The following is an 18856-nucleotide window of genomic DNA, read 5'->3' on the forward strand; positions in this document are numbered from 1 at the left end:
CCCAATAAAATATCAGAGGGAGCTGGGCCTCCCAACGTTGACGGGCATTGCCATTCAAATGGTGTGCATGCATGGCATCGTGATTATGTAGGGCAGGGCTTACCTCTCTCCCCCCCCCATTTTGTTCAAGTTGGCACTCCTAGACAAATTACCCCAGAAGGAGCACGATGTGTCCCCCACCAGAGGTACTACCCCTCCTTTATACTATATTTTAAAGCCACATGTGCGTGCATGCACCTGTGCGTCAACATTCCAAGAGTGAATTGTGTGAGGAGAAACGACCAGTGGTAGCGTTTGGGTTTCAGGTTCCTCTCTTCCCCAACATGTGTTCCACAGATGTGGCCACCGAGTCCAAACCTCTTCAGCCTGCTGTGAATACAAGGTCTAGACTACTACCCTGAGTGGACCACCGCCCCGCCCCTTGAAATCTACCAACACCCCCAGATGATGTTGGACTACAACTCCCATCATCCCTGAGCTCTGGCTAGGGGTGATGGGAGTTGTAGTTCAAGAACTTCTGGGGACCCACAGGTTGAGAAAGGCTGCCTCAGAACTTTTGGAGGGAGCGGGACGTGGCTTAAGAGGAAGGCACGCGTAGGCCCCGCCCCGCTACAATCCGCTAACGAGCCCCGGACGAGCGCCAAACCCGGGAAAGGGAGCATGCGCGCTGGAGGCCTCCGCCCTTCCGAGACGTGGCTACGCGCGTGCGCGTCCGTTGCGTCACGCAGTGGCGGGCTCGTCTGAATCCGGAACGGGGACGGAGGGACCAGAGTGTGTGAGCGGAGGTGAGTCTGTGGGCCGCTCCTCTCGTCCTCCGCTCGTTCGCCCTCGCGGGACGTAGAAACGGCCTTTCTCCGCCACCCCCCCTCCAAATGGCGTCTGTCGTTGTTGGGTCACTGAAAGACCCAGGGAGCGGGCTGGGCTCGGGCTTCCCGGCCTACCTGGGAAACGGAGAGGCTAAGGAATAAGGAGCTGCTCGCGAGGCCTCCTGTTCCGTGTGCTTTTGCCTCTGCTGCGCTACCTTGTTTGCTTATTGCGGTTTATGCCTTTCTTCCCCGAGCAGCCCAGGGAAAGCGCAGTTAACAAAGCAAAAACACCCTGAAACGATTTAGGCGCTCTAAAAACAGAGGCAAGCTTAAAAACAAACACGTGAAAGCAGTTACAGTTGAAAACTGTTACGTGGCAGTTCGCCAATAAAATGTGAATACAAAATGTGGGAAGGTGGGTTAAGCGCACACCTACTCCAAAGCGAGTGAGCGAACCTCTCTGGTGTTACAGTAGTGGTGGTAGCGTCCTGTGTGACCATAAGGTTGTAGCAGTAAGATGAAATCGTTGTTTACAAAAAAATTACATCACTGAAATTGCATAACTCCTGCATTAGGTACTTCCTGTTTTGATATAGGAGCATTGACTGATGTGCGCCATGGCCATGCAATTGCAACGTGAGGAAGATGAAAGTCTGGAAACATCAACAGAGGAGGGACGCTTTGGTCCTCAGCCCATTTCACGGCTAGAGGTATGTGACCAATGGGGAACTTAAGGTTATAAAATGCACGCTTGCGATTAAATGTCTAAAGTGGCCCAAACTTTCTGTAACTCAATCTTTAAAATGCTAAAGTACAAGATTCATTGCAATTGCTCATATCATTTTTAATAAAATATACACAGGCACAGATATACACAGCAATATGTACCTCAGAGACCTGCTTTTTGCCACTGACAGCTTTATTAAAACTTTACCGAAAGTTGTTTATCTGATCAGTCTTTGAAGGAATGAAAATATAGCAATTTTAAAATCAATTGTATTCAACTCTAAAATGTAATGTTTTTAGAAGCAATATTATGCATGAAGTGAGAGTTAACACTCAAAGCAAAACCCCATGTGTGTCTACTGTACCTGTTGAGTTCAATGCTACTTACCGCCAGAGAAGTACAAAATTATGTTAAAATGTGATAAGCTGCAACAAGTGATTTATTCAAGAATCTTAATGTTTCATACTGAATAATATATATTGTCTTGTATAGCAATGTGGTATTAATGCCAATGATGTGAAGAAGTTAGAAGAAGCTGGATTTCACACAGTTGAAGCTGTTGCCTATGCACCAAAGAAGGAATTGCTCAATATTAAAGGCATAAGTGAAGCTAAAGCAGATAAAATCCTGGTAATTATACTTAACACTGTTATAATATATATATATTGTTTTCAAGAGGCTATGGGAATACAATGCTCTTTGAAAGTTTTTCAAGTAAGAGATGAATGCATACTTTTTCTAAGTCTTATTATAGTATAGTTTGGAATAAACAATCCTAGCGACAAAAAGAGTGGGAGTTTTAATATAGGGATGCAGGTGTTTATTACTCAGTCTTTTGATTTTACCGTGTTTCTCAGGCAGAAGCAGCAAAATTGGTGCCAATGGGATTCACCACAGCAACAGAGTTTCATCAGCAGAGGTCAGAGATCATTCAAATCACAACTGGGTCCAAAGAACTTGATAAACTGCTTCAAGGTATATATCTTGGTGTAACCCTTGATTTTTTTAATGTAATTTTATCACACATTATAAATACAAAACCAAATATGGAATAGTTGCTATAGGCGTACATATAAAATGCATATTTAAGTGTTTACGGGCTGCCTTTCAGGGCATAGCCTTCATAAGTTGGTGTAGAGAGCTAGCTAATATATATAAAGATCATAACAAACACTCATGCAGCAGCTTATAAAGTAAGATATGCACATAGCTCACTTATATAGCTTCAAAATGCTATGTAGGCTGGATCCTTATAGACACTTCACCTGAGAGTATGTCCTGTTGAAATCAATTGAGCTTCTGAGTAAACATGCCTCCTTAAAGACTAGGGTGATCTGTATCCCTGCTTCACAAAACATTTTTGATTTGTTCATTATAAATCACATTCCATAGCTGGGAAACCAGTTCAAAAATAATTTCAATAGTAACTTCACAAAGAAATGTACATCTAGTTGAATAGTACTAAATACTTTTTCTTCCCATTTTATTATTAAAAAGTGGCTGTTATATAATTTACTTGTCATTTAAGAACTTTAATCTAAATTCTGTCCTCAAGAGTTCTGTGATACTCTGACATTGCTGTTTATATGATTATTGATAAGAATCTGAAGTATGTTGCATTTCTTTCTTGTAAAGGAGGAATAGAAACTGGGTCTATTACGGAGATGTTTGGGGAATTCCGCACGGGAAAGACTCAGTTGTGTCTCACACTGGCAGTAACCTGCCAGGTAAGTGGCTTACATAAGTACTGGACAAAAAAATTAACCCCCCCCCCCCCGTTTTATGCATTTTTTATGAATTGAAGTATAATTTGCACGATTAGAAAGAATGCATGAGATCTTGTGATACTGAAGGCTGAGCTAGACATTTAGCAGACTTAGATTTGAAACTTTAGGCACCCCTGAGCAAAGGCACCCCTGCAAAGAGATGGGAGGAAGTGCAATCTGCAGAAAGAGAATGCTTGATTAATTCTTCTTAAAACTTCTGTTCGCTGTGATGTGGCAAATGCATCCAGCACACTTTTAGATAAAGCAGCTAATAGGAATGAGGATTATAGCGTGGGGGGGGGTCCAGGGTGCAAAACACACCCTTCCCTCACTTCCTTGCAGTGTTTCCTAATCACAGAAACTTCCAGGTCTTGATCTTTCTTCAAATGGATACTTCAGCTTTCAACTTCCAGGATAAGCACACACTAACACTATTCCTATCCCTTGGAGATGATACCTCTCAAATAAGGGTTGTGGAGCAGGGCTTCTTAACCAATCAATGTGTGAGTTTACCTGGTTACGTCTGTCCCATAAGTTTTGTTAAATAACTTATTTAAGGTTTAAAATTTACTGTTCATATAATGGGTTTATTTTTTATTTGCAGCTTTGCCATCCTCTAATGTTTCCCTTAGACTTGCCTCTCATATGCATTCATCTTCTAATATACCCTTTTCCTCACTATCTTTCTCACTGTCCTTATAAAAAAAATAAAAAATAAAATCTAAGCATTGGTGGCAAAATCACCAATCTTTACTTTTGTCTCCCAGATTGTCTAGAATTGCAGACATGTTTTTCCCCTGTTCCTGCATGATCCTGAGATAATACTTTAATTAAACATATTAAGCTGTATGCACATTGTAGAAAGATGCTCTTAGGTTTAAGTTTCACAGAGATTAAAACGTTGTTGTGACTAACTGGATTCCCACCCTTTTTTTGTTAGCTCCCTGTTGATCGAGGTGGTGCTGAAGGGAAGGCCATGTACATTGACACAGAGGGCACATTTCGTCCAGAGCGATTGCTTGCTGTGGCTGAGAGGTCTGTTGTTGGAATAATTGGTGTTGCATCCAGAGTTCTGTAGAAGATTGTATAACAATACTGCCATCTACTGACAGTTTATGAAATAAATGCATGGTACAGTGGTGCCTCGCAAGACGAAATTAATTCGTTCCGCAAGTCTCTTCGTCTTGCGAGTTTTTCGTCTTGCGATGCACGGTTTTCCATAGGAATGCATTGAAAATCAATTAATGCGTTCCTATGGAAAACGCCTTCCCCCGACCTCTTCTGGCGGGCGGCATTTTAAAATCACCCGGGACAGCGGAGGACTTCTCCGCTGTCCGGGGCGATTTAAAAGCCCCTGGGAAGGCAGGCAGGGGGGACAAAGGCTTTCTCGCCCCGCCGCTCGGCTTCGGGACATCGTTCCGATGCCGGGCGGCTGGGGGAGGCGTTCCTGCCCCACCGCCCGGCATCGGGACGATGCCCCGAAGCCGGGCGGCTGGGGGAGGCGTTCCTGCCCCACCGCCCGGCATCGGGACGATGCCCCGAAGCCGGGCGGCTGGGGGAGGCGTTCCTGCCCCACCGCCCGGCATCGGGACGATGCCCCGAAGCCGGGCGGCTGGGGGAGGCGTTCCTGCCCCACCGCCCGGCATCGGGACGATGCCCCGAAGCCGGGCGGCTGGGGGAGGCGTTCCTGCCCCACTTCCCGGCATCGGGACGATGCCCCGAAGCCGGGCGGCGGGGGGAGGCTTTCCCGCCCGGCCGCCCGGCTTCGGGACATCGTTCCGATGCCGGGCGGCTGGGGGAGGCGTTCCTGCCCCACCGCCCGGCATCGGGACGATGCCCCGAAGCCGGGCGGCTGGGGGAGGCGTTCCTGCCCCACCGCCCGGCATCGGGACGATGCCCCGAAGCCGGGCGGCTGGGGGAGGCGTTCCTGCCCCACCGCCCGGCATCGGGACGATGCCCCGAAGCCGGGCGGCGGGGGGAGGCGTTCCTGCCCCACCGCCCGGCATCGGGACGATGCCCCGAAGCCGGGCGGCTGGGGGAGGCGTTCCTGCCCCACTTCCCGGCATCGGGACGATGCCCCGAAGCCGGGCGGCGGGGGGAGGCTTTCCCGCCCGGCCGCCCGGCTTCGGGACATCGTTCCGATGCCGGGCGGCGGGGGGAGGCTTTCCCGCCCCATCGCCCGGCATCGGGACATGGTTCCGATGCCAGGCGGCGGGGGGAGGCTTTCCCGCCCCGTCGCCCGGCATCGGGACATGGTTCCGATGCCAGGCGGCGGGGGGAGGCTTTCTCGCCCCGTCGCCCGGCATCGGGACGATGCCCCGAAGCCGGGCGGCGAGGGGAGGCTTTCCCGCCCCGTCGCCCGGCATCGGGACATGGTTCCAATGCCGGGCGGCGGGGGGAGGCTTTCTCGCCCCGTCGCCCGGCATCGGGACATGGTTCCGATGCCGGGCGGCGGGGGGAGGCTTTCTCGCCCCGTCGCCCGGCATCGGGACGATGCCCCGAAGCCGGGCGGCGAGGGGAGGCTTTCCCGCCCCGTCGCCCGGCATCGGGACATGGTTCCAATGCCAGGCGGCGGGGGGAGGCTTTCTCGCCCCGTCGCCCGGCATCGGGACGATGCCCCGAAGCCGGGCGGCGAGGGGAGGCTTTCCCGCCCCGTCGCCCGGCATCGGGACATGGTTCCGATGCCGGGCGGCGGGGGGAGGCTTTCTCGCCCCGTCGCCCGGCATCGGGACGATGCCCCGAAGCCGGGCGGTGGGGGAGGCGTTCCTGCCCGGCCGCCCTGCATCGGGACGATGCCCCGATGCCGGGCGGCGGGGGGAGGCTTCAAAAGCCGTCCGGGGGCTTTTAAATCGCCCCGGACAGTCCCGGGGCGATTTAAAAGCCCCCGGTTAGGAAGGCAAGCGCTTCCCTGCTATCCCGGACCGCTTTTAAAATGCTGGCGGTGGGGAGCAAAGCCTTTCGCCCCCGCCGGCCTTCCTGGACCTCTTCTGAAGTCCGGAGGGGGGAAAAAGGCTTTGCTCCCCACCACCAGCATTTAAAAAAAGGTCCCCGAGATTTCCCTATGGGCTTTCGTCTTGCGATGCAAGCCCATAGGGAAAATCGTCTAGCGAAGCGTCGCAAAACCCTTTCGTCTTGCGGGTTTTTCGTCTTGCGAGGCATTCGTCTTGCGGGGCACCACTGTACTCGGTATCAAGTCCATAGTGAACTTGATTTATTGTTAAACATTTCCCAGCGAAAGTGACATATCATTTGCTCGGGTCAAACCTGTTTAATAGATTTTTATTCCATTTTTCAGATGAATCTCCTCACAAAGGGACAAGCATAACACTAACAATACAAAAGCACAATTTAAAACTTTTATAACACCTCAGAACATTACAAATAGCCACTACATTAAAACCACAGTCTACCCAGCACAGTCATATAAACAGAATTAATTAGATTAAATGTGAGAATATGCTATTTGAAAAAGAAAACTATTTGAAAAGTCACACAGATTTGGCTACATGCTTCTACAAAAATGGACTTGGAGAAGTGATAGTTATATTAATTAACATGATAGTTACATTGCTTCCTGGGCAAACTTGAAAAGCTTGAGTTTTCTTTAAAGGGGATTGAATAAAAGTGCACATTTGTAAGCTTGAATGCAACAAAGCAGAGAAATCTGACAAAATTATCTCTGCAGAGAGCAGCAGGAAGGGTAATAAAGAAAAGCTGTTCAATATACAGTGGTACCTCAGGTTATATACGCTTCAGGTTACAGACTCTGCTAACCCAGAAATGGTGCTTCAGGTTAAGAACTTTGCTTCAGGATGAGAACAGAAATTGGGCTCTGGCGACGCAGCAGCAGCAGGAGGCCCCATTAGCTAAAGTGGTGCTTCAGGTTAAGAACAGTTTCAGGTTAAGAACGGACCTCCGGAACAAATTAAGTACTTAACCTGAGGTACCACTGTAAATGGAACATATAACATGGAAGTATTTTTTTAAAAAGCAAAGTTTGCTTTATTAAGAGTTCTTTTTATCCAAAGTACAATATGGTGGAAATGGTGTGGGGGAGAAGTAGCAATAGATACTCTTTGTCAAGCAAGCTTTGATCAGATTTATTTAAAAGGTGTCTTATAATGCCTCCCAATTTGTTAGACAGAATCACATTCTCTTTTGTTTGGTTTATTTCCTAGGTATGGCTTATCCGGCAGTGATGTGCTTGATAATGTGGCATACGCACGAGGATTTAACACAGACCATCAGACCCAGCTTCTTTACCAAGCATCTGCTATGATGACTGAATCAAGGTAACCTCAGTAGAGGGGACTTTATTCTTTAAGAAAGTGTATCTGCTAAGCCCAACTCCAACTGACAGAGCAGACGAATACCATGGTAAAGGCAATGACCAATTGACTTGCAACTGCACACATCGCGGCAACCCGGATATGGGCAGAGGAGGGGGTAGGGTTTGCTTATGTGACCTGCCAACACACACAGGGCTCAGGAATGTAACCCCCATTCAAATTCACCATTGCCTGTAGTATCAGAAGCTGCTGATTGGGGCTGAACTAATAGTGTTGAGTAGAACTAATAGAATTGCACTCTCACCATCCAGATGCAGACCTTAGTCATGTACCACTCAAGGTTGTGTTTCTATTTTAAAACAGGGTAGGGTCCGGACTAGAATGGGTCTAAGGCAGATGTTGTCAACCTTTTTGAGTCGGCGGATGCCTTGACCAACTACGTTTGTTCTGTGGCGTCCCTGTGGAGCTCAGGAGCCCACTTATATCAACCCTGCCTGCAGAGCTAGCAGACCCTCACTGCTTTTCAAACACCCTCTCTTGTGGAGTGTTGCCTCAGCCTCCTCTCTTATCCCCTCTCCTTGGGAGTCCTCCGGGCAGTCACTGCTGCTCATCTCCCCCCCCCCCCGCCCCAAAGAGAGGTGCTTCCTCACACTGCCCCACAGGGGCTTGGGACTTGTCCGTCCATTCCCAACAGCAAGGGCTGGCTGGTTGGGCTCCCTTGTCTGCCTGCCTGCTTGCTTACTCCGAGGTCACCTCAGCTCCTGGCAACCAGCACCCTGACCGGCCCCAGAGGCACCATTCACCTGGGGAGCTTGTAGCCAGGGCCTCAGCAAACAGCTGTGCAAGCCTTTGGGAGGCAGAGACACGATAGGGCATCAGAGGGAAGGAAAGAGGGACTGAGGCCATTGTTACCCACAGCACCCCTGACCATCATTCAAGGCATCCCAAGGTGCAGCGGCACACTGGTTGAAAACCACTGGTCTAAGTAATCAGCTAAGGACCCTCTGGAACAGCATAGGAAGTAGTACTGGGGGCTGCATGAGGAAAGGGGGAGAATTGGCAAAATCCAGTTGGATAACCAATTTTCTTCACAAACGAAAGAATGTGTATTATCCAATAACAAGGTTAACTGGCAAACAAAACTTTTAGAATAAGTAAGAACCAAAGCAGTAAATAAGATTTGAAGGCATATCTTGGTTGAGACACACAGTTATTGAACTCCCTCTCCCTAAAATGGAGTTTCACCAGTGTTCTCCTCCTCTGCCCGCATTTTTCTTTGACATATATAACTGCATCTATTTTTTAAGCTGGCTTTTAAGATCTGATCTGCAGTTCTTCTTAAATCTAGTGTATTTGTTCTATTTTTATTGCTATGATATATTATTATTGTTTCCATTTTTAACTAAATGATTTTTACTCTGGTTTTATTGTATTTTTGTTGTAAGATGATTTAGTTATAAATAGAAGAGCTGAGTCTGCATTAAATAAGGGTAAAAACAAAGTTAGAAAGCTGTTTTTATGGGGGATACTTAATAACACTTACATTTGCTTTCTAAATAACTATTTTAACTAGGTGGCTCACTTGCGCAAAAAACCTCTTCTCATGCAAATGGAATTCCCCTAACCCCCCCTTCCCCCCATCACCACCTCACCTTTTCCAGAGGGTTGGGGGACTCAGGAGCAAATTGCTGGTGGAGGAAGAGGAAGTCCCAACACATCCATTAGTGTGGCACTGGATCTCACAGAACTTACTGTATTTAGTTAAAATAGTTCTTTAGAACATTGCCAGCTGATTTGTCAGTAAGCCACATTCTAAGCAGCAAAATAGATAACACCCCTTACTACCACTGACAAGATGAATTCCAAATTGGCCGTTTCCTTCTCTCCCAAATATTTCATGGAACAATGATACCTGTTTTACAGAAAGGAAGCTACAGGTATTGATCCTGGTATTGCTTAGCCAATTACAAGAACTTGTTTCATCTTTTATAGTTTTAAAGTAGTTTTACCTTGAGGGAAGATGATGGATTTTCATCATTAAGAATTTCCGCCAAACAGTAAGGTTTTAGAATTTAGTGAATACAAAGAGAGAAAACAAGATGGCATTTGAGCTTGAGTTTGTTTCAACCAAATATGATTTTAGGTAAAGATTGTGTGGTTACAGATACATCTTTTCTCTGACAGATAATTAGTTCCATTGAATTTGCTTAAGACAAGACAAGCTGCACACAAAAGTAAGATTAATCTCTTCAAGCCAGGAGTGGAAATCTATGCATAGTAATGCCCACCTGTTGCATTCTTTCAGGTATGCTTTGCTGATCGTGGACAGTGCTACAGCCCTTTACCGGACAGATTACTCTGGCCGTGGGGAACTGTCAGCCAGACAGATGCATTTGGCCAGATTTCTACGTATGTTGCTTCGAATTGCAGATGAGGTAAATAAATAATCTGACCAACCTGTCATTTTTCTTCCAGTTGCAAAGTTCAGGGCAAGTGTTTCTGGACACGCTTATACTGGTGAATAGGAACAGACCACTGGAAAATATTTTTACATCAAAGAAATTAAAAATTATCACATTTTTTTTTCTATGGCAGTTTGGTGTGGCAGTAGTCATCACGAACCAGGTGGTAGCACAAGTAGATGGAGCTGCAATGTTTGCTGCAGATCCCAAGAAACCTATTGGAGGAAATATCATTGCACATGCTTCAACAACTAGGTAAAATGTCAAATTATTAGTCTCTTGTCTGCATTACTTTTTCAGGTTATCCTTTGACCAAGTGTGAAATGTTTATATGGTTGGAGGTCTATATGTGGGGCTTAGTAGTTTCATTCTTGGAGCAAGAACAGGTTTTGTTCTTCAGGCAGAATTTGAAAGTTGATATAATCATCATTTTCAGTTTGTGCCCTAGCTCAAAGCAGTTGACAGCTTTAACAAAATGTAAGATACATTGAAACTTGATGGCTTAAAGATATAAAGCCACAAACTAATTCCTAAAAATGGCCAGATTTGTATCAAGTGTACCTTTAAAAAAAAAAGTTCCTGAGCTCAAGGATAGCCAGAATTGAGTGACTTTGTGCCAACCAGCCATCTCAATAGGTTTATAGAGGACATCGGCTGAGAACTGTTTGATGGACAGTTATGATAGGAAAATAAGAGAGGGGCACACTCTTCAAACAGTGTTGGGTCTGTTAAATTGATTTATGGTGAAACTTGATGGTAGGGATTGTGAATAGTAGTAGAAATGCAGTGCAAACTAGAAGCACTGGCAGTCGTGTGCTTCCAGTAACCCTTTCTCATCAGTAGGTGGCCTGTGTTAGTCTTTTTTCACTATGTCTCTAAAACAGCTTTCAGAGAGTACTTTGCAGATATAGCCTCAAGGTTATGTAGACAGAAAAGCAGTTGCTGAGTGTGAATGTGATAGAAAGGCCTCACAGTTGACTTGCCAGGTGGTATTGGTGAAGGTGTTTATGAGAAATTAATATAAACATAAATGCAATTATCACTAGGAAGTTGCTCCATCATGCCACCTGATGCAAGCTAAGGTGGTCCTATGATTTGGAAGCAAACAGGGCCACCCAAAATGAAGGTAGTGGTTTTTGCATTCTTGAGGCAACTCCCTTGCTATGCAGAAGTATATTAGTTTGCCAACTAAAAGAAATATTTGTAAACATAAACCAATGAACAGTTTTCAGGGCCTATAGAATGTTAAGGGCAATTGAATTCTGAGAGTGACCATTGAAATAGATACAAGTAAAAGAAAAATGGAGGGAAGGAATTGGTCTGCTTCAGCCCTTAGGACTGCAGGAGGAGAATATATGTCATGTCATTCTTGCACTAAAAAGGGAAGCAAGGCAAAAAAACATCTACACCCCACCCCACCAATCTCATTCCCCAGAACCCCTCAGCAATAAAACACTGGTTTCATGCTGGCTGCTAGCCTTGAACTAGTGTTCTTCAGCACATTATAACGCAACAAGAGAAGGTTTCAGAAAAGTGGAGGAGAAAAAAAGTGTCCCTTTTCCTTTTACACATCATGAAAGCCCCCAACCCACAACCCTAAAGCACTATGAGGTTCCAGGCTGAAGGAGTTCTCCTGTAAGTGGCTGCAGATGTGCCATAACATTCTACTGTGAATCCCCATTTGCGTGTCTGAGGTTGGGAGGAGCTACCTTTCATAGTCTCTTTAACTGTCCTGTTCCAAAATAACTTCTGATTAAGTTATTATGAAGCAGGCTAGCTGACCAGGGAGCAGTGAGACACAAACTGCTGTGGATTATTGAATATTATAAGACTGCACAGTTGGATGTTGTGTCATATATCAATCTCTACTTGAAAGATAAAATTTGCATGTTGAATGTAACTCAGCATTTGTACATGCCTGCAAATTGCCTCTCACCTAACTGGAAAGAAAGAATTGTCCCCCGTTCTGTTTTCTAGCCTTAAGTTCTAGAAGACATCAGGTTGCTTCACCCCCTCAAAGGGGAAATAAATAGACCTGAGTCTATAGACCTCAATTCCTGTTGTTCCTCTGTGAGAGAGTACTGCTCAGTTGGGGGGGGGGGCGGGGGGAAGGAGGAAGGAAGTAGAGAACAAGGAATCCTCACAACTCAGCAGGTGAGTTGTTATATTAATAGTCGTACCTGTTTGTTTGCCTGCCTGCTTGCCTTCCCACTCAGAAAGGAATGCTGCAACCATTTTCAACCTGCTGTGAGAATAAGCTCTTTGCCTCACTTACCCATTCTCACCCCCTTAATTCACAATAATTTATCACAGGTGGGGAGAATTAACTTGTAGATAATTGATCTGGAGTCGCAAGGCTGCTAAGTATTTTTACTTTAAATAGATAAACAGTTGCAATTGAATAAATGCATTAATTTCTTCCTGCCAGGCTGTACTTGAGAAAAGGTCGGGGTGAAACTAGAATATGCAAAATCTATGATTCGCCTTGCCTCCCTGAAGCAGAAGCCATGTTTGCTATTAATCCTGATGGAATAGGAGATGCTAAAGACTGAAGAACACCATATTTCAATTTGCAAGAAGAGAGTGGTCAAAAAAAGGCTCTCCTTTCCATATGATCCTTCAAGATGATTCTTCCACCATAGCTTTAGGCTTCAGACTGCCAGAGAAAGCTTCCATACACTATACTTGGACTGACTACTCCTGCTGGTGTTGCTGCAACTAGTTGCAAAACAAACCTCAAGGATTGTTTGTCTTGCTGACCCACATCTGATGTTTGTCGGCGTGATGGATCCCTCCATTGTTTAATACAGTAATGTGGTGAGAAACAACTTAAACATTTACAAAATGTGTGCAAAGCTTATGGATACAGAAAGTATGAAATACTGAACATTTCCTGGTTATAGTGACTGATGCCAAAGCAGAATGGAACAAGTATGTTCAGTAAAGGAGATTTGCTTATCCTAAAATTCAGGCAGCTGCCAGTTCAGATTAGAGGCTTTTTAATAAAGGCATTAACAGAGAACCTGTTTGAACTGATAGCTTTACATCTTTAGAACAGAAACTGAAATTAATTTTTTATTATTACTCTGTTTGCACTGCTGTAAATTGAGATGTTATTTGCATCAACCCAGAAAAGCTTGGCATCTTTCTATGTAACAGTGTTGCTGAGATGTGCTCTGCATCTTTATCTTCTGCCTGTAAATACTTTCTGGACAATTTGATTTAATTAAAGTTAATCATACACATCTAGCAGTTTGACTTTAGCAATGGGTGCCTGTTGTGTTCTTACTCTTATTCATTGCTCTGTGGCAAACACAAATGTACTGGAAGGCATATTTAAACTCCTGTAAGCCCCAACTAATATGGCCTAACAGTCAGGGAAGATGGGAAGTCTAGTTCAACAGTAGTATCTGGAGAGCACCATGTTGGCAACCTCTGACATAGATTACAGGTGTATCCCAATGAAAGAATAATGTAGGCAGAGTTTGTTATGCTTTGCAACAGAAAAATCAAAATGATTCTAATGCAGACATTTCATTTGTATGCTTTGGATTAGAAATGTTGGAAGCTACTTTATACTGAGTCAAACCATTGGTCCCTCTAGCTCAGTATTGTCTACACAATACTGAGCTAGAGCTTTGGACATAGAGTCTCTCTTAGATGCCAGGGGTTGAACCCAGGCACATCTGCATGCAAAACTCTCTGCATGCAGAGCTCTCGTCTTTCCCTGGAGCACTGAGTTGCATTGTTTTAACTTCTACAAATTCAGTGGATTTTCACAAAGGTCCAGTGGGTGAAAAGCAAGCAAGGTAGACATGAGCTGCCCAGAGCACAAACAAAAGCCCATTTAGCATTACTTACCAGAGCTTTAAACAAGCACTTAAGATTCAGACCGCCTCCCTACAAGAAGGACACTTTTGCTGAGGGGCTTGTATCATTAAAAATGCTGTTACATAATGGGTAAGCAAAACGTCAATACTGCAATATGCATAGCACATATGCACATAAGACTTGCATTTTTGTGATTGCTTCTCACATTGGTTTTTTTTCTTACTTTCATCTTAAAAACAGAGGAAAACAACCACAGGTTGAGAGCCTTAGTAAAACAGCACACAAAGTTCTTCCTGAGCTTCTCTACTATCTGTGTAATAACAACTACACATCTAATTGTTCCAGCCAATACCCTACACATGTTTTAAGCATGCAAGCATTCACTGAGTAGTGTAAAAAAGAGACTATGACTCATTAATAACACTAACTTTTAGAATCTCAGGTGAACTCCATTACTACACCTTGTTGTTGTTGTTTAGTCGTTTAGTCGTATCCGACTCTTCGTGACCCCATGGACCAGAGAACGCCAGGCACCTCTGTCCTCCACTGCCTCCCGCAGTTTGGTCAAACTCATGCTGGTAACCTCGAAAACACTATCCAACCATCTTGTCCTCTGCCGTCCCCTTCTCCTTGTGCCCTCCATCTTTCCCAACATCAGGGTCTTCTCCAGGGAGTCTTCTCTTCTCATGAGGTGGCCAAAGTACTGGAGCCTCAGCTTCACAATCTGTCCTTCCAGTGAGCACTCAGGGTTGATTTCCTTCAGTATGGAGAGGTTTGATCTTCTTGCAGTCCATGGGACTCTCAAGAGTCTCCTCCAGCACCATAATTCAAAAGCATCAATTCTTCGGCGATCAGCCTTCTTTATGGTCCAGCTCTCACTTCCATACATTACTACACCTAGTGAATACCAACCCTATCATAACTCATTGCAGCAGTAAAGAGTTTGTTGAAACAACTGGCGTTCTTTTAAAAAACTGAATTCAAAGGTTTACACAATTCATTCAACACTATCTGCAGTCTTATAAGGTCTAGCTGAAATACTGTGGCAATGTAAACAAATGATAAATGCAGCAGTAAATTAAAGCTTTGCTGGAATTTTCAGGTACAGAAATCATGTAGAATGGAAAGGGAAAGACATTTTTTATTTCCAAAAATGGTGTTGAGTAAATTCTATGTTGTATGCCAGTGGGCCTGTTTTTTAATGTTTAAGTTTTAAGTTACATTCAAGTTTCATATATTTCAGTGGGCCATGTTTTCAGGGGTCAAATATGTTTGCAGTTCATCTGATGCCAACTAGCTAAATACTACATAATGTGCATTTTATCTCTGCTTATCACTGGGTTGTACAGCCATGTGTCTGCACTGTAGATGAAGGCAATCACAAAGACAACAGAAGCTTCCCTTGTGTGCCTCCTAGAGGCATCCGGTTCGCTATTCGATGAGAACCGGAAGCTAGACTAGATGGGTCTTTAGTCTTAATCCTCTTCTTACATTATGTTCCTCTGCACCACATTGTTTTTGTCTTTTGGAAAACTTATTTCCTATGCTTCCAATTTAGTGCCGAGTCTCCTATCACATGGCAAGGTGATTAGCAGTTGAATTGCTCACTATTTTTCTGCCCCATGTGCCTGATTATGGGCAAAGGCTACACAATGTGCAGGTAGTGCTTTTTAATGGCAACTCAAATATTTCACTAGAACCCAAACGGATGTTTAGATGTAACTTACTTTAAAAATCAGAAATTAGCCGATATACAAATAGTCTGAGACCCTAAATGTATTGTACCAGTTCTTAAGGACTGCACGGGTTTCAAAGAAATTTGACTAATCAAAACACCATGTGTTGAACATGAGTTTCTGGTTTTGTGTTTTTCTCCCGAGGATGGTTTGACAGCTGGAGAAGAGGCTAGGCATCCTGCTGCCTAAACTGACCCAAACTGTTTGAGTACACTGGTTTAGTTACCAGTCACGAACATCCTGCTGCCACTCTTTGGAGGTCTAACACATCTGCTCTACATATCCAAGAAAACTGGCAACACCATGGGGTATACAATTAGCATGTTGTACACAAATTAAACTGCTGCCTAATATATGTGAGATGTCGAGGAACCGCAGAGCCAGAGGAACTGAGCCAGCATCTCAGTTGGATGAAGAAATAGGGAGTTAGCGTTGAGAAATCTGTTCTATAATTTCTGGAAAGAAAATCCACATCTTGTAACAAGTTTGCGGGCAGAGAGCTGGCTGAATTTGACACTGTGTGTGGTCAGAGAAGTCTAGTTCTTTGCCCAGCTTTTCAGAAGCATATGATAATTTTTTCCATATGTTGGCTTAATTGGCCTAAAAATAGGGAGATTGATGGCATGAATTAGAAATCTCTTAATTTTTGCGAACATTTTTATATAAGCAGTACCCAGTGTTAGGGATACTCCGAGAAGACCCAATGAAATCAATGGGCTTAGTTACTTAAGCTCATTGACTTCAGTTGGTCTAGTCTTGAGTGTGACTTACCATGTGAGATGTCACCAATGCATTATACAGTAGTTGCATGCTACACCCACTATGAATATTGATTTCCAGGGCACAGATGTATCTTTGAAATGTAGTGTGGGTGATAGAAGTATCCAGTTAAATAGCACAATGGAAGTGGTGGCACTTTCTGTTAATCTACCTGGGAAAAAATGCAGGCTGAAGGGGATGATCCTGCAACCTCTCCTTCCATATTCTGTTCACATGTTTCTCCCGGTGAAAGTACGGTTGGTGCCTACCTGAAGCAACACTTTCCACGACCCTCAGTTGATTGAAAGGGAGTTGGGTTCAGATCTCAGTGTCCGAAGTGATGGAGGTGGGTGCTAAGAGATTCCATTTCAGTAACACGGCCAATCCCAGAGAAGCCAGCAGGAGCCCCTGGGAGAGTTTTCTTTGTGAAGGTCAGGGTTGCCCTGGAATGGGTTCGCCCTGAGAGAGAGGCCCGAGCCTTGGAAAGCATTATGGTTACAGCAGTGTCCAGCAAGATCTCAGTGGCCCTTGAAGATCTGAGGGAGAGGGTCTAAATCTCATACCCATAGCCACAGCAAGTCTCCAAGGTGAACAGCCTCTGGCATGGTAAGAATTTATACAACTTGATGTTGGCAAGGGTCCTGCTAAATGAAATAGCTTTGTGCAGTAGTCTATATTATGATTGTTTGTGAAACTTTTCTTTCCTGTGTGGACAAACTTGAGAACTTCAATATTGTGCTGTTGGGTTCAGCTGTCACTAACAGGACAATCCTTTCTCAATTGTCTTCCTTGTCATAACTGTACCTGCTTTGTTGTTGACATCCGTCTGTCTTGAGAGACAATGGAGTGCAACTCCAAAGTGACCTCCCAGGACGCAAGCCTGGGCAGTCTGTATGGAAGTCCTGGGCTGCCCAGTTGAAAAGACTCCCACTCTCAGCCTCACTGATGTGGTCCATAGGAAAGCAGAGCAATACATTCGGCACTGGCTTGGCTGCAGGAGTTGCTGGAAGGAGGCTTACAAGGCACCATCCAACCATCTTAAGGACTCCACTCTGGATTTGTGTAGGGTTTACTCCTTAGCCTTTTCTTCTCCCAAAGATATCCCACAAGGCAGCAGAGGTTTAGGATCAGTTTTTCTTCTCCTAGATGGGCTACCTTCTCAGGTTGACAAGCCCCACCTGCCCCTCACTTCCTTCTGCAGCACATGCAGAAGTTGCCTCTTTGACCATTGGACTCACTATTGGTCTCATCCACTCAATCTGCCTGCATTCACTGTAGAAGAAGTCCTTAACTCACTGAGGGTTGAGACCCGTTGGCTGCCCTCACCTGGTTTAGCTGGCCAGGTGAAGCTGTTTCCAGGGCTGTGGCTGCTGTTGGATGCTGACAGCTTCTGGGGGCCACAGGTGAGAGCTGAATACGGGGGGGGGGGTGGACAAACTACCCAGAAGCATGTTCCCCAGCAGAGGAACCCCTCCCCTAACACCCCATGCCCCCACACCTGCTTTGTAGTACTAAATAAAATACAACAGTTGCTCTGGAAGGATCGTTGTCCAAGAAGTATAGATTTCATTTGCTTTTTAATGGAAATGTTTCTTTCTTTATTTCACAAGATTTATACACCACTTGATTGTAAGAAAACTTCAAAGTGGTTTGTAAAAAGAAAACTACAAAATTATCAATAAAAACAAGTTAAAAATCAGCAATAAGCTAAAAACCAGATTGAAACACATGTTAGCATTCTACATGTCTGGTTGTTGTTGTTTAGTCATGTCCGACTCTTCGTGACCCCATGGACCAGAGCACGCCAGGCACTCCTGTCTTCCACTGCCTCCCGCAGTTTGGTCAGACTCATGCTGGTAGCTTCGAGAACACTGTCTAACCATCTCATCCTCTGTCGTCCCCTTCTTCTTGTGCCCTCCATCTTTCCCAACATCAGGGTCTTTTCCAGGGAGTCTTAGGTTTGCCTAAACAAAAATGTTTTTGGCAGGTACCAAGATGAGTAGTGAAGGTGCCTGCCGGATGTCATTAGCTAGGGAGTTGACATCTTACAAACGCTGAACAAGTGTTATGTAGCACCTATCTCGTGTCTCAGGAAAAGTGAGTTGGTTTCACATTCTAAAGTTAACTGTAATCTTCCAGTATAGTCAGTATCTATAAACGCACATACTGTATGGATATCCTACCTGTACAAAGGAAAACATATAGTTATCCATGCATGTGCATATTATTTGCACAGCATATGATTTGCACCAAGCATAGGTAGGAGTTATGCTCTGAGAGAGTTCTACACTGCAAATACTTCAGCTAAGTTTTACTCAGATTAAACGTGTTGAATTCAATAAACATGGCCCATTCCAGTGGCTCTACTCTTGAGTACAACTCAGTTGACTATCACCCATTCTCTCAAGAGTCTGTGGTCCTTGGAGGTTCCATATTACATCAGAACATACAGAGAGTCTGCTGGATTAGGCCAATGGCCC

General features: G+C 45.0%; 1 protein-coding gene across 3 annotated transcripts; it reads left to right on the top strand.

Moving 5' to 3' along the window:
- The first annotated feature begins 636 nt into the window (after nt 1–636).
- RAD51 (RAD51 recombinase) lies at nt 637–13299 on the top strand. Of its 3 annotated transcripts, none has more exons than XM_081887319.1 (10): nt 637–785; nt 1403–1516; nt 2026–2163; nt 2391–2508; nt 3169–3260; nt 4240–4334; nt 7478–7591; nt 9894–10023; nt 10184–10305; nt 12479–13299. In XM_081887319.1, exons 2-10 carry the CDS (start codon nt 1415–1417, stop codon nt 12600–12602), a joined length of 1035 nt encoding a protein of 344 aa, XP_081743445.1. In that variant the 5' UTR covers nt 637–785; nt 1403–1414; the 3' UTR covers nt 12603–13299. The 3 variants fall into 3 exon arrangements, with proteins under 3 accessions (XP_081743445.1, XP_081743444.1, XP_081743446.1); XM_081887318.1 differs by having other exon boundaries at nt 640–785; nt 1382–1516; XM_081887320.1 differs by having other exon boundaries at nt 652–785; nt 1406–1516.
- The last annotated feature ends 5557 nt before the right edge of the window (nt 13300–18856 follow it).

The sequence above is a fragment of the Podarcis melisellensis genome, assembly GCF_964234715.1.
Source record: "Podarcis melisellensis genome assembly, chromosome: 1".
Taxonomy (NCBI): Eukaryota; Metazoa; Chordata; class Lepidosauria; order Squamata; family Lacertidae; genus Podarcis; species Podarcis melisellensis.

Excerpts from the sequence above, each read along its gene's own strand:
- RAD51 (XM_081887319.1), top strand. The coding sequence starts at position 1,415 with ATGTGCGCCATGGCCATGCAATTGCAACGTGAGGAAGATGAAAGTCTG. Across the intron at positions 2,164-2,390 it reads CTAAAGCAGATAAAATCCTG|GCAGAAGCAGCAAAATTGGT; the intron begins GTAATTATACTT and ends CGTGTTTCTCAG. Across the intron at positions 7,592-9,893 it reads GCTATGATGACTGAATCAAG|GTATGCTTTGCTGATCGTGG; the intron begins GTAACCTCAGTA and ends GCATTCTTTCAG.